This window comes from Microcaecilia unicolor, chromosome 9, assembly GCF_901765095.1.
Source record: "Microcaecilia unicolor chromosome 9, aMicUni1.1, whole genome shotgun sequence".
Classification (NCBI taxonomy): domain Eukaryota; kingdom Metazoa; phylum Chordata; class Amphibia; order Gymnophiona; family Siphonopidae; genus Microcaecilia; species Microcaecilia unicolor.
The window spans coordinates 132,990,091-133,005,509 of NC_044039.1; the positions used below are offsets into that span (position 1 = coordinate 132,990,091).

Below are 15,419 nucleotides of genomic sequence, written 5' to 3' on the forward strand. Positions count from 1 at the left end.
AGCTGGCGGGGCTTAAGCATCCTCACCTGCGAAAGGTATGATTCAGCAGTAGCGGGAGGAGAAGTGAAAGGAAATGCTTCCCCCCCCCCCCCTGTTCATGCCTGGGCCCCCCCCCCCCTGTTCATGCCTGGGCCCCCCCCCCCCCCCCCCCCCCACACACACACACACACACACACAAATCGAGTTCTGGTATGCCCCTGGTACCCTGCAGTACAGAAGTGTTATCGGCTCATGCTCTGATCATCTGTGAAACAAAAAGTAATGGCAGTAACAATATACAACGACATGCGGATGGCAGCAGTTTATTTGAGAAACTTTATGTATTTAAGTGGCACCATTATTTATCCGTTTGAGATACGCCGACTATTTTTCTGGCCCCACTTAACTGGGTAAATTATCTGGCAAGGCTGGAACTAGATTGGGGCAACCAGGACTTTGCTTCAGGCACTGTATTTTTGAGGGTGCTTCCTGTGCTGTTTTGCAGGGGAGAAGGAGATCAGAGCAGTGGCTTGCCTTGAGTGCAAAAGTAAAGGATACTTTGTTCCAGTGCTGTTATCTAGAAAGCAGCTGGATACCTTTCTGGTCAGCCCATGATCATATACAGATAACTTCTGCTTTACATATCATAGTGTAGTTAGTGGACAAAGTTATTTGTATAAGTGGCAGGAAATTTCAAAAAGAAATGACTTACACAGTCAGCATTTGCGCTAACTGCACAAGTGTTTTTGTATATTGGACTCCCTTAATATTTTTACCCAAACTTTTTAACACATGCAAACTAAATTTCTCTGCATGTTAAATTGATTTTGCTCACACTAAATTACGGCATACTAAAAAAAAAACTGTGCATTATCAAGTCCATCCCCAGGGGGGTTGGTTTTAGACATGGTGGGGCTCAGGACAGAAATTAAGGAGGGCTCCCTGATCTCCCCACCTGCATTGCTACTATGTGATCTGGGAATCTCTTCCCCTTTTCTCCACCACAGTCCGTCTCCCTCCCTTCCCCTCACCTTGAGGTCTTCTTTAAAATGTTTATTTCCCTACTCAGAGGTGCCCCAGCGTGGCAGCCATCCTCACAAGCTATCTCAGGCTGTCCCGAAGCTTTCCCTCTCTGCTGAGATCCACCCAGGTGGAAACAGGAAATTGTGTCAGATGGGGAGGGCGGATTGTGGCAGAGAGGGAAAGCTTTGGGCAGCTGCAAAGGGAAATACATTTTAAAAGAAGATTAGGAAAGGAGGGGGAGACTGTCGTGGGGAGAAGAGAAAGCGATGCCTAGACTGTGGGGCCCCCTGGACCTGTGAGGCCCAGGGCAACTGCCCTGTTTGCCCCCCCCCCCCCAACATCCCTAGTTTATTCAAACAATCATCATATTTTAAAGACATGATTCGTTTTTGTTTATTTAGATCCATATTTCTTTATACAAGGCAAATGTATTTCCAAGGAATAGATTTCCACAGGATAAAAGTTTTTGCTGTCCTCAATATTCTCATCAATATTCTTAGCCTAGGCAAAGACTACTGTGGGCATTGAAAGGCTTGAGGCTATAGAAAGAACAGTCTGAACCCAAAAAGCTTTTTTCATCCGACCAATTGTTTTGATTTGAATGCAGAACTCATGCTTGTGAACTTTGAGGTAGTAAGTAGACTACATGGTACATCCATTGTACTTCCTGCACTCCAGGGTAGTCCCAGAAGGAGAATGATCAGATGTCAATATGTTTTCTGAGTCAGGGCAACCAGATTTCTTCATTGGTTTATCCCTTCCATCCCCAAACACCTCCTCTTTGTCACGATGGTGACTGTTTCCTTGTCTGTGCTCACCTCGCCCTCTGGTGGCCAGAACCGGTGGCTGCTATGGACTGTCACACGTTCCAGACTTTAGCCCAGTCCGATCCAGATCTTCCGGGCTGCAAGACTTGCTTCTCTTGTTTGTGCCTGCATAGCACCTGTAGCTGCCTTGTGATTCCTGCAGCTGAACTTCAGCTGCTGATGGGCTTTATTAACCATCTGGAAATTTCTGTGTTTGCCTTTGCATTGTCTAAGGTCCCTGGTATGTTGGTGTGCTCTGTGCACTTCTGCCTAGTCCAGTTTCTAGTCTGAGTTCCTTGTCTGGTTCTAGTTAGTTAGTTTGTGTGTAGTTTAGCTTTGGTTTTATTGCTTAGTTCCTAGTCTTGTTTCTGGTCTGTATTCCTTGTCTAGTTCTTGGTTGTCTGTGTTTCTTTCTTAGTGGCTGCTTGGCAGCTTTCAGTCCTGAATCTTTCCTGTCTGTGTTTCTTTCTCAGTGGCTGCTTGGCAGCTTTCAGTCCTTGTTCTTGAGCCTGTCTGCTTTCTACCTAGTGTGGTATTGTTTGTCTGAGAGTCCTAGTCTAGTATTCTGCCTAGCCTCCCTTGTGTATTCTATTCCCTGTGTGTATCCTGTTGGTATCCAGTTCCTGCCCTGTCCTGTAAGTCCTGCCAGCCACCTGCACCCAGGGGCTCAACTCCTGGGGAACGGCGGTCAAGCACAGGTGAAGTCTAGTTGTTCCTGCTCTGCCTGTTCCAGCTTGTTTGCCTCAGCTGCAACTCCAGTCTGGGGTTCCAGTCCTGTTCTGCCTTGTTTCTGGTTTGGGGGTGATTTTGCCTGCCACTGCCGCTCCACGGCAGTGGTCCAAGGGCTCACAAACCCAGTGTTTCCGTGAGAAGCCTAACACTCTCACACAGAGCTGGCCCTATCATTGAACGAACAAGATAATGAAGAGAAGAGTCCAGTGATAATACAAAAATATATGGTACTATTTTTTTTAAATGAGGAGAAGACCTCAAAACACCCAAACGCTTACTATGATTTCGGTGTCTTTTACTGGGGTTGTGGCATTCATCATCGATCTAAAAAACCTTGTAACATTTTATTTTTTATTTTAGTAATTACTTTATTTACTTGTTTACTTTATTGTTTATTAGTCCTTTGTTATCATTTTTTCTTCATTTTTACTTTTTTTTATTTTAGCACAAAATCACTCTCCTTTGACAATGCAATGGCAGCTATGTACTTGTCTTTCAAAATGATCTTAAAGACAAATGTGAAACAAGAAAAGTTGAACACTTAACTGACACCCGACGGCGGTCAGACCCGTTTCACTCCAACGCTTCTTCAGCGGTTGTGCATCGACATTTGAAATATCAAGGATGGTATCGTTCATTAAATGATCACCTAAATTTTAAGTCCTTCTAATTTACAATCTACATCTACAAAAAATGCTAAAATCAAAAAAGTAAAAATGAAGAAAATATTATTTTAACAAAGGACTAATAAACATATACTTTGTATTATCACTGGACTCTTCATTATCTTGTTTGTTTGTTTGATTGTTTGATTTTTAGAGTCTCAGTTTGTTTTCCCTATCATTGAACGGCCATGTTTTTCACATATGGACCTGCTTTTTTAGCCCCTACAAAATTATGCCAAAGAGACCCCACATAGAGCCTCTATGAATGGCCCTACGTCCCTCTCGGTCTGCCCCTGCTCTCACACTACTCTTACTAGGACAGGAGGCAGATGGTTCTAAACAGGCAGTCAGCTCAGTTTTCTGCTCTCCTTTGACCTTCTCACCTGGAGTGTATTATTTCTCCTACTTCTTCTCTCTGCAGTGACAAGGAACCCCCTCTTCCTCCCATGTACCAGACTTAGTTGTATTCTCCTTGGAAGCCAGCTTATTCATGCTCAAGCTGGAGTGAAGACCTGGCTTTTTAACCAGGCTTTCTCTGGCTAAACTAGTGGGTGTCTTAGATCTTATAGGCATCTTGTTCTGGTCATATGGAGCTACTTTTCCCTAGCATCGGAGATGGCGCACGCTGGGGGTGGAACTACCGCCTGCACTTGCGTCGGGCCAGCGGTAGTTCCGCGTTGCTGTGCGGTAAGCCCATAGTCAGCTTACCGCTGCTTAGTTAAAGGGCCCCTAAATGGGGTTAACAGTAAAATAACAGATCTTAATGATAACTTCCCCCCCCCCTTATGTTCAATTGTAATCAAATTTTATTACATTATATTATCTAGCTGTTTTCACCTGCCAGATATTTTTACTTTCCTTATTTTGATGCATTTCTTACCCAGTTGTTTTATGTGTTCCCTATCCTGAGATCATAAGAAATGGTCACACCAATATATCTCTCCTGACTGATGAATAAGAGCAGGGCTTTTTTTGAGGGGTACTTGGGGATACTGAGTACTGGCACCTTTTCCATTGTCTGCTAAAATTGACCCATGGACCCCAAGTTTTAATGAAAGAGCTCAGGCTCTACACACCAATTCTGCCTTGTCATAGATTCTGTGACTGGTTACAGGGGGCCTGGCTATTGTAGGGTGGGTCCCTCAGTGATCACCCCAACCCTGTAGGGTGGCTTTAGCATTTGAGTACCGGCACCTTTTTTGCTAGAAAAAATGTACTGAATAAGAGTATCATCCCACCGTGACAATACAATATACTTGTTTCTGTACAGCAAGAGAGCCACTCTCTTGCACCAAATCAATTAACAGCTCCTTGAGCATTGTAAATTATGCTTGTAACCTAAACTATCAAATCAAGAAAAATGTTTACATTGGAAAGATGAAAGGATTTGATATACTGCCTTTCTATGGTTACAGTCAAAGCTGTTTACATTTATAATATACCAGTGGCGTAGCTATGTGGGGCCTGGGCCCCCAAATTTCCTGTGCGCCCCTGGTTTTGCTGACGGGGTCCCCAACCCCTGCCAGCTGAAACATTGCCCAGCGCCGGTCTCTGGCGCCGCCGCGTTGCCTGCCCTGCTCTGTCTTTCCCTCATGTTCAGCACGCTCCTTTTAGTGAAACTGAGCAATTTCACTAAAAGGAGCGTGCAGGACATGAGGGAAAGATACAGCAGGGCAGGCAATGTGACAGCGCCAGAGATCGGCGCTGAACAACGCTTCAGCTGGCAGGGGTTGGGGACCCCTGCCAGCCAAGGTATTTGCTGCAGCAGCGGGTGGGAAGCAGCAGGACGGCAGGGTGGTGGGGGGGGGGCGGCAGCAGCGGGGCGGCAGACCAAAATGTGCCCCCTACCTCTGGCCCCTCCCACCAAAAGGTCTGGCTACGCCCCTGTTATATACAAGTACTGTTTTTTTATCCCTACTGGGCTCACAATCTAAGCTTTTTGTTTGTTTGTTTATTTTGTTTGTTTTAACTTAGGGCAATGAAGAGTTAAGTGACTTGCCCATGGTCACAAGAAGCTGCAGCAGGAATTGAAGGCAGTTTCCCTGGTTCTCAGGCTACTCATCCACTCCATTATAGGGTTAGTATCCATCAGCAAAATATGTTTTTGCCAATTTCCATTGTTTCAATAAGTCATGAAAGGCAGACAAATCAGGGGTGTTGCTAAGCATTGATCTATTGTCCCTGGTCAGAGCCTCGAATACTTCTGTCCTGATACCTACCAAGATCCCCTTTCATATAAGAGAACAAGTGGAGTGAGATGTTACAGTACAACCCACCATCTTAAAAGGCAAGGGGGTTCAGTGTTGCATCAGAAAACATATCAGAGAACAGCCTGCAGAATGACTCTCTTCATCCTTGAGATCCAAATGTTGTAATGATTGGTACTATTAAAATATTTATGTTTTATGCCTTCTAAAGTGAAAACCAGATTATGTCATACGAGTAAGTTGTTTAATTCTCTCCCCTTACAAAACTGTGCTGTTCTGTATCAGAGTGAAAAATACACCAACGGGAACAAAGTTTAGCATGCTTGGAGTTCTGACTAAACAGCAACACTACTTTAATTCTTCATTTTTTCTCTATGTTGAGTATGCATGAATCCAGGGCCGCCAAGAGACTGAGCCGGGCCCGGGGCAAGGCCACCCCTGGGATCGCCGCTGCCCCCCCCTGAGGTCACCACTGCTGCCCCCCCAATTGCTAAGTTGTGCTGCTCCTAAGCTGTTGAAAGGCTTGCAGATCTGAACTCAAGCATTCGATTCATACAGGGCCGCCAAGAGGGGGGGCAGTGGGGACAAAATTCCCTGGGCCCGGGCCTCCAAGTGGGGCCCAGCACCGGGGTCTCTCTCCTTTTCCTGCTCCCAGGCCACCGGCGCCGCAGTCCCCAGTCTCCACCCGCCCACCCCCAGCCCCGTCAACAACCTCCCTCCATCCGCCACCTGCATTCAAATCGGCAGTGCCTCACCTCTGCCACTTTCACACGGAGGTGAGGCGCTGCCGATTTGAATGCAGGGGGCCCGGTGGCGGATGGAGGGGGCTGTCGATGGAGCCGAGGGCGGGCAGGTGAGACCGGGGACTGCAGCACCGGCGGCCTGGGAGCAGGAGAAGGAGAGAGACCCCGGTGCCGGGCCCCACTTGGAGGCCAGGGCCCGGGGAATTTTGTCCCCACTGCCCCCTCTCTTGGCGGCCCTGTATGAATCGAATGCTTGAGTTCAGATCTGCAAGCCTTTCAACAGCTTAGGAGCAGCACAACTTATATGATCTAGTCTCCCTGCAAATGGGCACAAATTCCAGTCATCTGTGATGTGATCCATTGCCCAGTTTTGGAGGTCACAATGACACTTTGGGTGATTTTCAGAATCAGATCCTATAGCCCACTTTGTATGTGTGCAAAACTGCTAGAAACAAACAGTTCTATTGTTGAACACTGGTGAGCTCTATGGAGCTCCTGATGTCCCTAACACAGACATCATTGTGGATTCTACACAGACTTACCAGGAAACTCAATCCAGATTTAAAGATTTATGTATAATTTTTGAAGCTTTATATAAAGGTAAGCAGTAATACTTGGCTTGTAATTTATCAAATTACACCCTGACTCATTTGTTACGGTTATCCCAGTAAGGGATTTTGTGATTGCCTACTCTCTTTGAAATCCATCTGACTTCAGCATGTTCTAGTGCTTTCTCTTATTTTGGTCAATTTCAATACAATTCATTAGCTCAGGAGCTGAGAAAGTATAAACAAGTTTTACAGTTTATACAGCATTTAAAAACATGTATTTTTAGTCAGCTTTTATATTTAGGGCCCTGTTTACCAAGCCGCGCTGTAGGCGCACAAACTCTTTAGCGTGTGCTAAAACTTAGCGCATGCTAACGACAGAGAAGTCGACGCCCGATCTGACTGCAGCGAAGCGCCCTCCATCGACGTCGAAGGGGAGTCGACCTGGGTGGCAGTCGATGCCCCGGAGACCTCACCACAGGAGAAGGGCCAGACACCACTACAGCAGATGGCACAGAAGGTGCAAGCACCCCCGACACCGAAGCTGATTGTTGCAGTAAGCCTTCCAGAAGTTCTGGAAACAAGGCCCGGATATGCTCGTCAAGAGCTGCCATCGGAGAAGGCTGCAGGGCCGATGGAACAGGTGGCGTCAGAATCCGTGGTGACTCGGGAGCAGGTACTGGGCTGCCAAGAGACCGACGCATCGGCACCTCCTGTACCGAGGGGGAACGGTCCTCTCGGCACCGACGCATCTCGGGTGCCGACTCTCTTGATGCCCTGGAGCTCCCAGTACCATGCGTCGAAGGAGAACGATGATGATGCTTCTTAGCCTTCGCTCGACGCCCATCATTGAGACTCCTCGGTACCGATGAGGAAGACTTGGAATCCTCACATCTCCTTGGGGCCGGATCCGACGAAGGTCGGTCCCGGGGGGCCTGCATAACAGGAGGCCTCGAGACAGGTGGAGACCCACTCAACGCCTCACTGCTCCCAGCGCGAGTTGGTCTCTCAGCAGCCATTACCTCTCCTCAACGTCGATGTTTCTGTTGATGTCGACACCCACGCCGCCAACCTCAGTACCGATGTCAACGTTGAAGGACCACACTGAGCCCCAAAAAGCTTCTCTCGTTGGGCCTCTCGAGACGCTTGGGTCCGTTTCTTCATATGAAGACACAGACTACAAGCGGCTGGGCTATGGTCGGGCCCCAGACACTGGATATACCAGGTGTGGGTATCTGTACCTGAGATGGTCCAGTTGGCACCGAGTACAACGTTTGAAGCTGCTGGATGTCTTTGATGACATGAAAGAAAAAACGGCTTTGGCAAAATCAAATGACGCGATTGTGCCCAAAAAGTAAAAGCACAAAAAAGGGAAAAACCTGACCATGCGGCTCAAAGGCCGGCCACGTCGAAAAAGAAAGGAAATTTTAAAAGTGGAGAAAAAGATTTAAAAACTATGGGAAAAATACTCTTTTTTTTTAATCTTTAAGAAAAATAAAAATGAAAATCAGACGTGAAGATAAGTCTTCTTCCTGGGCCTGACGGAGCGGAGTGAAAACACTGCAGCACCTAACCGTGGAGAAAAAAAAACTAAAGAGGCACGCTCACGCGGCGGGCGGGAAGTCGTTCACACATACGCGGTTCACTCTGCCCGCGTGATGGAACTTTCCTGAAAGACTTTGATTTTTTATTTTGCTTGCAAAATTTGTTTCCCGATTCCTGGGTCACCGCGGACAACGACCCACATGTTAGGAGTCACGGACCAAGAAAGGGATCTAGGTGTCGTCGTTGATGATACGTTGAAACCTTCTGCTCAGTGTGCTGCTGCGGCTAAGAAAGCAAATAGAATGTTAGGTATTATTAGGAAAGGAATGAAAAACAAAAATGAGGATGTTATAATGCCTTTGTATCGCTCCATGGTGCGACCGCACCTCGAATATTGTGTTCAATTCTGGTCGCTGCATCTCAAAAAAGATATAGGAATTAGAAAAGGTGCATAGAAAGGCGACGAAAATTATAAAGGGGATGGGACGACTTCCCTATGAGGAAAGGCTAAAGCGGCTAGGGCTTTTCTGCTTGGAGAAAAGGCGGCTGAGGGGAGATATGATAGAGGTCTATAAAATAATGAGTGGAGTTGAATGGGTAGGTGTGAAGCATCTGTTTACGCTTTCCAAAAATACTAGGACTAGGGGGCATACAATGAAGCTACAATGTAGTAAATTTAAAATGAATTGGAGAAAATCTTTCTTCACTCAACGTGTAATTAAACTCTGGAATTTGTTGCCAGAGAATGTGGTAAAGGTGGTTAGTTTAGCGGAGTTTAAAAGAGGTTTGGATGGCTACCTAAAGGAAAAGTCAATAGACCATTATTAAATGGACTTGGGGAAAATCCACTATTTCTGAGATAAGCAGTATGAAATGTTTTGTACATTTTTGGGATCTTGCTGGATATTTGTGTCCTGGATTGGCCACTGTTGGAAACAGGATGCTGGGCTCGATGGACCTTTGGTCTTTCCCAGTATGGCAATACTTATGTACTTACTAGTAAAACAGGCCCGTTTCTGACACAAATGAAACGTGCACTAGCAAGGTTTTCTTCAGAATGTGTATGTTTGAGAGAGTATGTGTGAGATTGACTGCGTGTGGAGAGAGAGAGTGAATGTGCGAGTGTGTGTGTGTGTGTGACAGAGAGAGTGTGAGACTGCTGGGTGCGAGTGTGTTTCCTCTGTCCCCCCTCCAGCCACCCAGCGATTTTCCTCTCTCCCCTGCTCCTCCTCCAGCCACCCAGCGATTCTACTTTTTCCCTTGCCCCCCACCGATGCTCTTCTCTCCCCTGCCCCCCCTCCAGCCACCTAGCGAGTCTCCTCTGTTCTATGCCCCCCTCCAGCCACCCAGTGATTCTCCTCTCTCCCCTGCCCCCCCTCCAGCCACCTAGCGAGTCTCCTCTGTTCTCTGCCCCCCTCCAGCCACCCAGTGATTCTCCTCTCTCCCCTGCCCCCCCTCCAGCCACCCAGCGATTGTCCTATCTCCCCGCCCCCCCTCCAGCCACCCAGAGATTCTCCTGTGTCCCCTGCCCCCCTCCAGCCACCCAGTAATTCTCCTTTTTGCCTTGCCCCCCTCCAGCCACCCAGCGAATCGCCTTTCTCCCCTGCCCCCCTCCAGCCACCCAGCGATTCTCCTATCTCCTCTGCCCCCCTCCAGCCACCCAGCAAATCGCCTTTCTCCCCTGCCCCCCCTCCAGCCACCCAGCAATTCTCCTATCTCCTCTGCCCCTCCTCCAGCCACCCAGCGATTGTCCTATCTCCCCTGCCCCCCCTCAGCCACTCCTCCACTTTAATCAGCATATATTAAATTCCCCCCATGTGCTACAGAAAAGTACCGAGCACATCCTATATAATAAAACGCACCTCCAACGTTCTGAAGCCGTAGTTCCGGAACGTTGCAGGAATGCTTCAAGGCTTGAAGGCTTCACTTTCTTGGCTTCAGAACGTTGGAGGTGCATTTTATTATATAGGATGTCCTCGGAGAAATCCTGCTACCCTGCCTAGGCACATTTACTATGGTTCTCCCCAAGATGTCCTCCACAGACACAAATATGCAAACTGCACTACACACAGGGACCTCATACCCAGCATAATTCACCACACACACAACATCCTATACACTCCCTGCTGTCTTACATATACGCAGTTACCATGCCTCTCCATACCACATCCTCCACATCAACACAAACATGTAACTGCATTACACACACACACACACACACACACACCAGTGGCGTTCCTAGGGTTGCTGACACCCGGGGCAGATCGCCGATGCGCCCCCCCCTCCCAGGTGCAGCACCTCCCCCCCCCCCCCGGCGAAAGGACACCCCCCCCAGGTGCATTTTTACCTGCTGGGGGGGGGGTGCCATGCACCTGTCGGCCTCACTCGTTCCATGCTCCCTCTGCCCTGGAACAGGAAGTAACCTGTTCCGGGGCAAGAGGGAGCACGAAACGAGCGGAGCCACAGGCGCGTGGCACCCCCCCCCCAGCGGCGTGCACCTGGGGCGGACTGCCCCCCCCCCCTCTTGGTACGCCACTGACACACACATACCTCATATATAGCTACATTCACCATATACACACACTACACACCTACTGCCACCCTAAACCTATTTATCAGGTCTCCTCCTAACTGTCCTCAGTACTATGCACACACCTCCCCACCTCACATATAGTACCACTGACACAAATGCTTCCAGCCAGCCTAATTAGACCATTTATCCCACCTCTCCCCACAGACAAGGCAGTCTCTGATAAAGGACAGAGTGAGTTATCAAGTCTAATTTCTTTGTGTGGACAAATAGAAAAGAAAGAAAGAAGAGAATTGTTCTTAAAGCTCAGAGGGATAAGCACTTCAGCTTTTGACTTATGCGGGAGTGAGCACTATATTGATAGCTGAGAGTAAACTCCACTGGGAAGTGTAGTTTGCAGCTATTGGTTGGAAACAACCAAAGGTACCATCTTCACGGTGAATTTTGTTGTGAAAGTGGATTCTGTGAATTTCCCGATGTCTCTTGTGAAGAAATAGACACACTGTTGGAACCACCAGCACAGTTACATTGATTTATTGGGTTTGAACTATGGTGTCTTTATTGTTTGCTATCAAAGTCTGTCCCACCTAAGTAGTAATTCCATCCAGAAGTGTGTGGTCAGCCCAACCCAGTGCTAATTGGCACAAATCGGCACTAATTTGGAATTGGGCGTACATCTTGCTGTGTGATATTCTTTTTTTTTTTAATTGTTGTTTTTATTGAAAGTTTAAACATAATACAACAAACTTAAAAGACCCCCCCCCTAACAATTGTTTCAATCCCCAAACCTATACAGGGAAATAGCTAATAACATACTGTCAATCTTCAGTATGATTTGCTGTGTGATATTCTATAACAATGTGTGCCCAAATACTATAGCATGCAACCCAAAAGGGGGTATGGCCGTGGGAGGGTCATGGGCGCTCCTAAAATTTGGGCGCAGTGTTATAGAATACCAGGGATGTGGGCCTAAATTGGGTTTCAAGAATAACACCTGGTTTCATCAGGCTAAGTCCTGGCACCCAAATTTGGGCGCCAAAAATGGCACTCAGTACTATTCTATCATGGGTGCTCATCTTTCAGTGTCCATTATAGATTAGTGTTGAACACCGATTTTATTTCCGCGCCGATTCTTGAGCACCATTTACTGAATCTAGCCCACTGGGTACTATCCACTACAACAGCAGCTCAATCACATTTTTAAAGAACCCATCTTAAGTAGAGGAGTGTGGTAGCCGTGTTAGTCCACTCTTAAGGTTATCAATAGAAATCAAACAAAATAAAACATGGAAAAGAAAATAAGATGATACCTTTTTTATTGGACATAACTACCACACTCCTCTACTTAAGATGGAAGATACCGCATATAGCCGCATATCAAGAAATGTATTAAGTTATGTACAATAAAAAAGGTATCATCTTATTTTCTTTTCCATGTTTTATTTTGTTTGATTTCTATTGATAACTTAAAGAACCCAGTAACTAGAAAGGGGTTTGGAACCCATTCACCAGCCATTCAATTAAATATCTTTAGTGAAACAATCTTTTGTGGCAAAATCTGGAATCACCATAGCCTTGTTCATTAGTCATGATGTGGTGCAAGGTCTTTGAAAATCCAATCACCCCTTCACCTACGTTGAGTGGATTTTCTCAGATGGCAAGAGAGTCTGAAGAAGAAACAAGGACCAAGAAGGTGCATTTGTCCACAATCAGGGGTCTTGGGACAGAGAGATGAGAGAAAGAAGGTGTCTTTGAGTGGAGGAGTAGACTAGCAGTTAGTGCAGCAGACTTTGATCCTGGGGAACTGGGTTTAATTCCCACTACAGCTCCTTGTGTCTCAGGGCAAGTCACTTGACCCTCCATTGCCCCAAAGTAAGTACCTGTATATGATATGCAAACCACTTTGATTGTAATCACAGAAAGGCAGTATATCAAGAACCATCCCCAATATCTAAAGATAGGAAAGAGGACAGTGGCAGGCATACAGAGTAAGAAGGCTTCAGGAGGAAATTGGAGGAGGAGAAAGAGGATTTCACCTGAATGAGATAAGGGAAGGAAGAAAGCTGCACAAAGGTGAGGCAGAGACAGCACTCTTCATACACTGCCATACCAGCCCTCCCTTTCTCTCCCAAATTATGCTGGCGGGGGAGGGAGGAATTCAAGGGGAGATGGCTACAAATGTATTTTGTCTTTGGCAAGTAAGGTCTGGAAGTATTTTAGAATCCCCTTTCAAGTTTGATTACATCCATAATGGCCAATTTGCAAGTTGATTACATATGCATTTAAATGAGGATTTAAGACCAAAATGTGTTCTGAGCAGTGTTTGAGCTGCACTGATAAACAGCAAGAGGAAAGTGGAAAAATAGTCCATGAGCTGTATGTCTGGTGGTAACAGACAGCTTCTAGGAAAACTCCGACACATTCTCTTATACTTTAATCTCAACGGTGTGGATAGATAACTGATGGGTTACACATGGTGAAATGCTTCTCCAAGAGAGAGAGAGAGAGAGAAAACCACTAAATGCTAAATTGGCTTCCTGCACTGTGTTTTATAAATATGTCATGCCAACATCAACATAGTCCACATACCTCTACACAACGGCAGACTAATTATTGTTAAGGCTTGAGATGAAAGAGTATCAAATCTGAATCAATCTCTTAACGCTCCAAAAGCAAAAGCACCTATATTACAAATGAAGGCTCTATTTTATTAAGAGGGAAAGAGCAGAAAGAAAAAAAAGTGGGTGAAACAAGAGAAACAGACCACTGCCAGTATTAATTTTAGAAGTGTGGCCCACCACTTACTTCCAGGAAGTTAGGCACAAATTTCATTAAAGCTTGTTTGTTGACTTCAGAATTACCAATAATTTTTTAAAAAAAGAATAATTCGTAACAGCTCAACAGTTTGGAGGAGTGGCCTAGTGGTTAGGGTGGTGACTTTGGTCCTGAGGAACTGAGTTTGATTCCCACTTCAGGCACAGGCAGCTCCTTGTGACTCTGGGCAAGTCACGTAAACCTCCATTGCCCCAGGTACAAATAAGTACCTGTATACAATATCTATATTGTAAGCCGCATTGAGCCTGCCATGAGTGGGAAAGCACGGGGTACAAATGTAACAAAAAAACCAGTCATTTCTGTGACACGGATACATAAGTGGAAAAATTTCAGGCAAGTTTGTGAACAGGAGATCATTTTGATGAGCTTTGGTTTTTGAATTTAGGGGTTGATAGTCAAAAAGGTTTAATGGGGCAGGAGAAGCTCCTGCCCAGTTAAACCTCGGCTAGGTTAGGAGCGGGCCAAGGGCAGAATTAAGGCAGAGTGCCAGCTTAGCTGGTTAGCAGCGATATTTCAGTCCACTAACCAGCTAAGTAACTGCATAAAGTTAGAACAGCAAAACAGCTTTTCTCATGCAGTGAGTTAACTGATCACCAGTCTGAATATCGGCCCGTGCCCAGTTAACTTCCAGGTCAGCAGATAAACCCAGATATGCAATATTGGGAGCAGCTCATGCCCCAGCATTGAATACCAAGGGTTAGGTCAGCCCGTGGCTGGAGGTGGATTGCAAGTAAAAAGGAGAAAAAGGAGGACACATTGATCTAGTCCGGGTTTTGCTTCCAATGGAAGTAAAACCCGGACTGGTTCAATTTGTCCTCCTTTTTCTGGAGCCATATGGTAACCCTACTTGCAAGCTGCTTACTGCTGTGATCTGAATAATGATCTCATAGTCCGTATGTGCCTGATATTCAGCCACTGGTGGGCAGCGCTTTGACTGCCCACCGTCAGAGTTAAACCCAGATATTCAGTGCCCGGCATTTTCTGCGACCGGCTGAATATCTGGATTTTATGGGCCACCAAAACCTTAACTGGTTAAGCCAATATTCAGTTACAGCAGTTAAAGACAGGACTGCTATTTATGTGTCCGATTTAACTGTTAATCTTATCCAGTCTGGCACTGAATATCTGCGCCTGACTGTATAAGTCAGGTAACATAGGTGATTTAGCAGTAACCTGTACCCACGAATATTGAATGGGAGATAACTGGTTATCTCCCTCTGAATATTCAAAGTTAGTTGCAAAAACGTTATTTAACCGGTCAGCGGCTGCTTGACTGGTTAAATAATGCTGAATATTGGAGGGGTATGTTTTTATTTCATGAATGCAGTTTTTTTAAATGTGTTGCTTTTGATTTGAAGTTTTCATGCACACTCCTATGCAGTAAAAATGGAAGGCAAGCAAAACAAAACCACCAGTAAGCAGATAGTTAGAAAATCAGATCAAGATCTTACTTGAGTGAATGATCCATCCTCACTGCATTCTGGGATAAAAACAGCCTCCTGTGGCTTCTTCGCCTGTTCCAGTGCCTGAGCTCGCTCAAGTCGACACTTGCTTTGGCCAGCATCTGCAGAGAAACCACATATGGCCAAATTCTCAATGTCATTTTCATGAGATTTTTGAAAGAGCATAAGTAGAGGAGTGTGGTAGCCGTGTTAGTCCACTCTTAAGGTTATCAATAGAAATCAAACAAAATAAAACATGGAAAAGAAAATAAGATGATACCTTTTTTATTGGACATAACTTAATACATTTCTTGATTAGCTTTCGAAGGTTGCCCTTCTTCGTCAGATCGGAAATAAGCAAATG

General features: G+C 46.0%; 1 protein-coding gene across 1 annotated transcript in view; it reads right to left on the reverse strand.

Annotated features, from left to right (window-relative positions):
- The window catches only part of SMOC1 (SPARC related modular calcium binding 1), a 410,799-nt gene that overhangs the window by 248,218 nt on the left and 147,162 nt on the right, over positions 1-15,419 (reverse strand). The window contains exon 3 of the mRNA XM_030215156.1: positions 15,065-15,177. Coding sequence (XP_030071016.1) covers positions 15,065-15,177 — 113 coding nt within the window. The remainder of the gene's footprint in view (positions 1-15,064; positions 15,178-15,419) is intronic.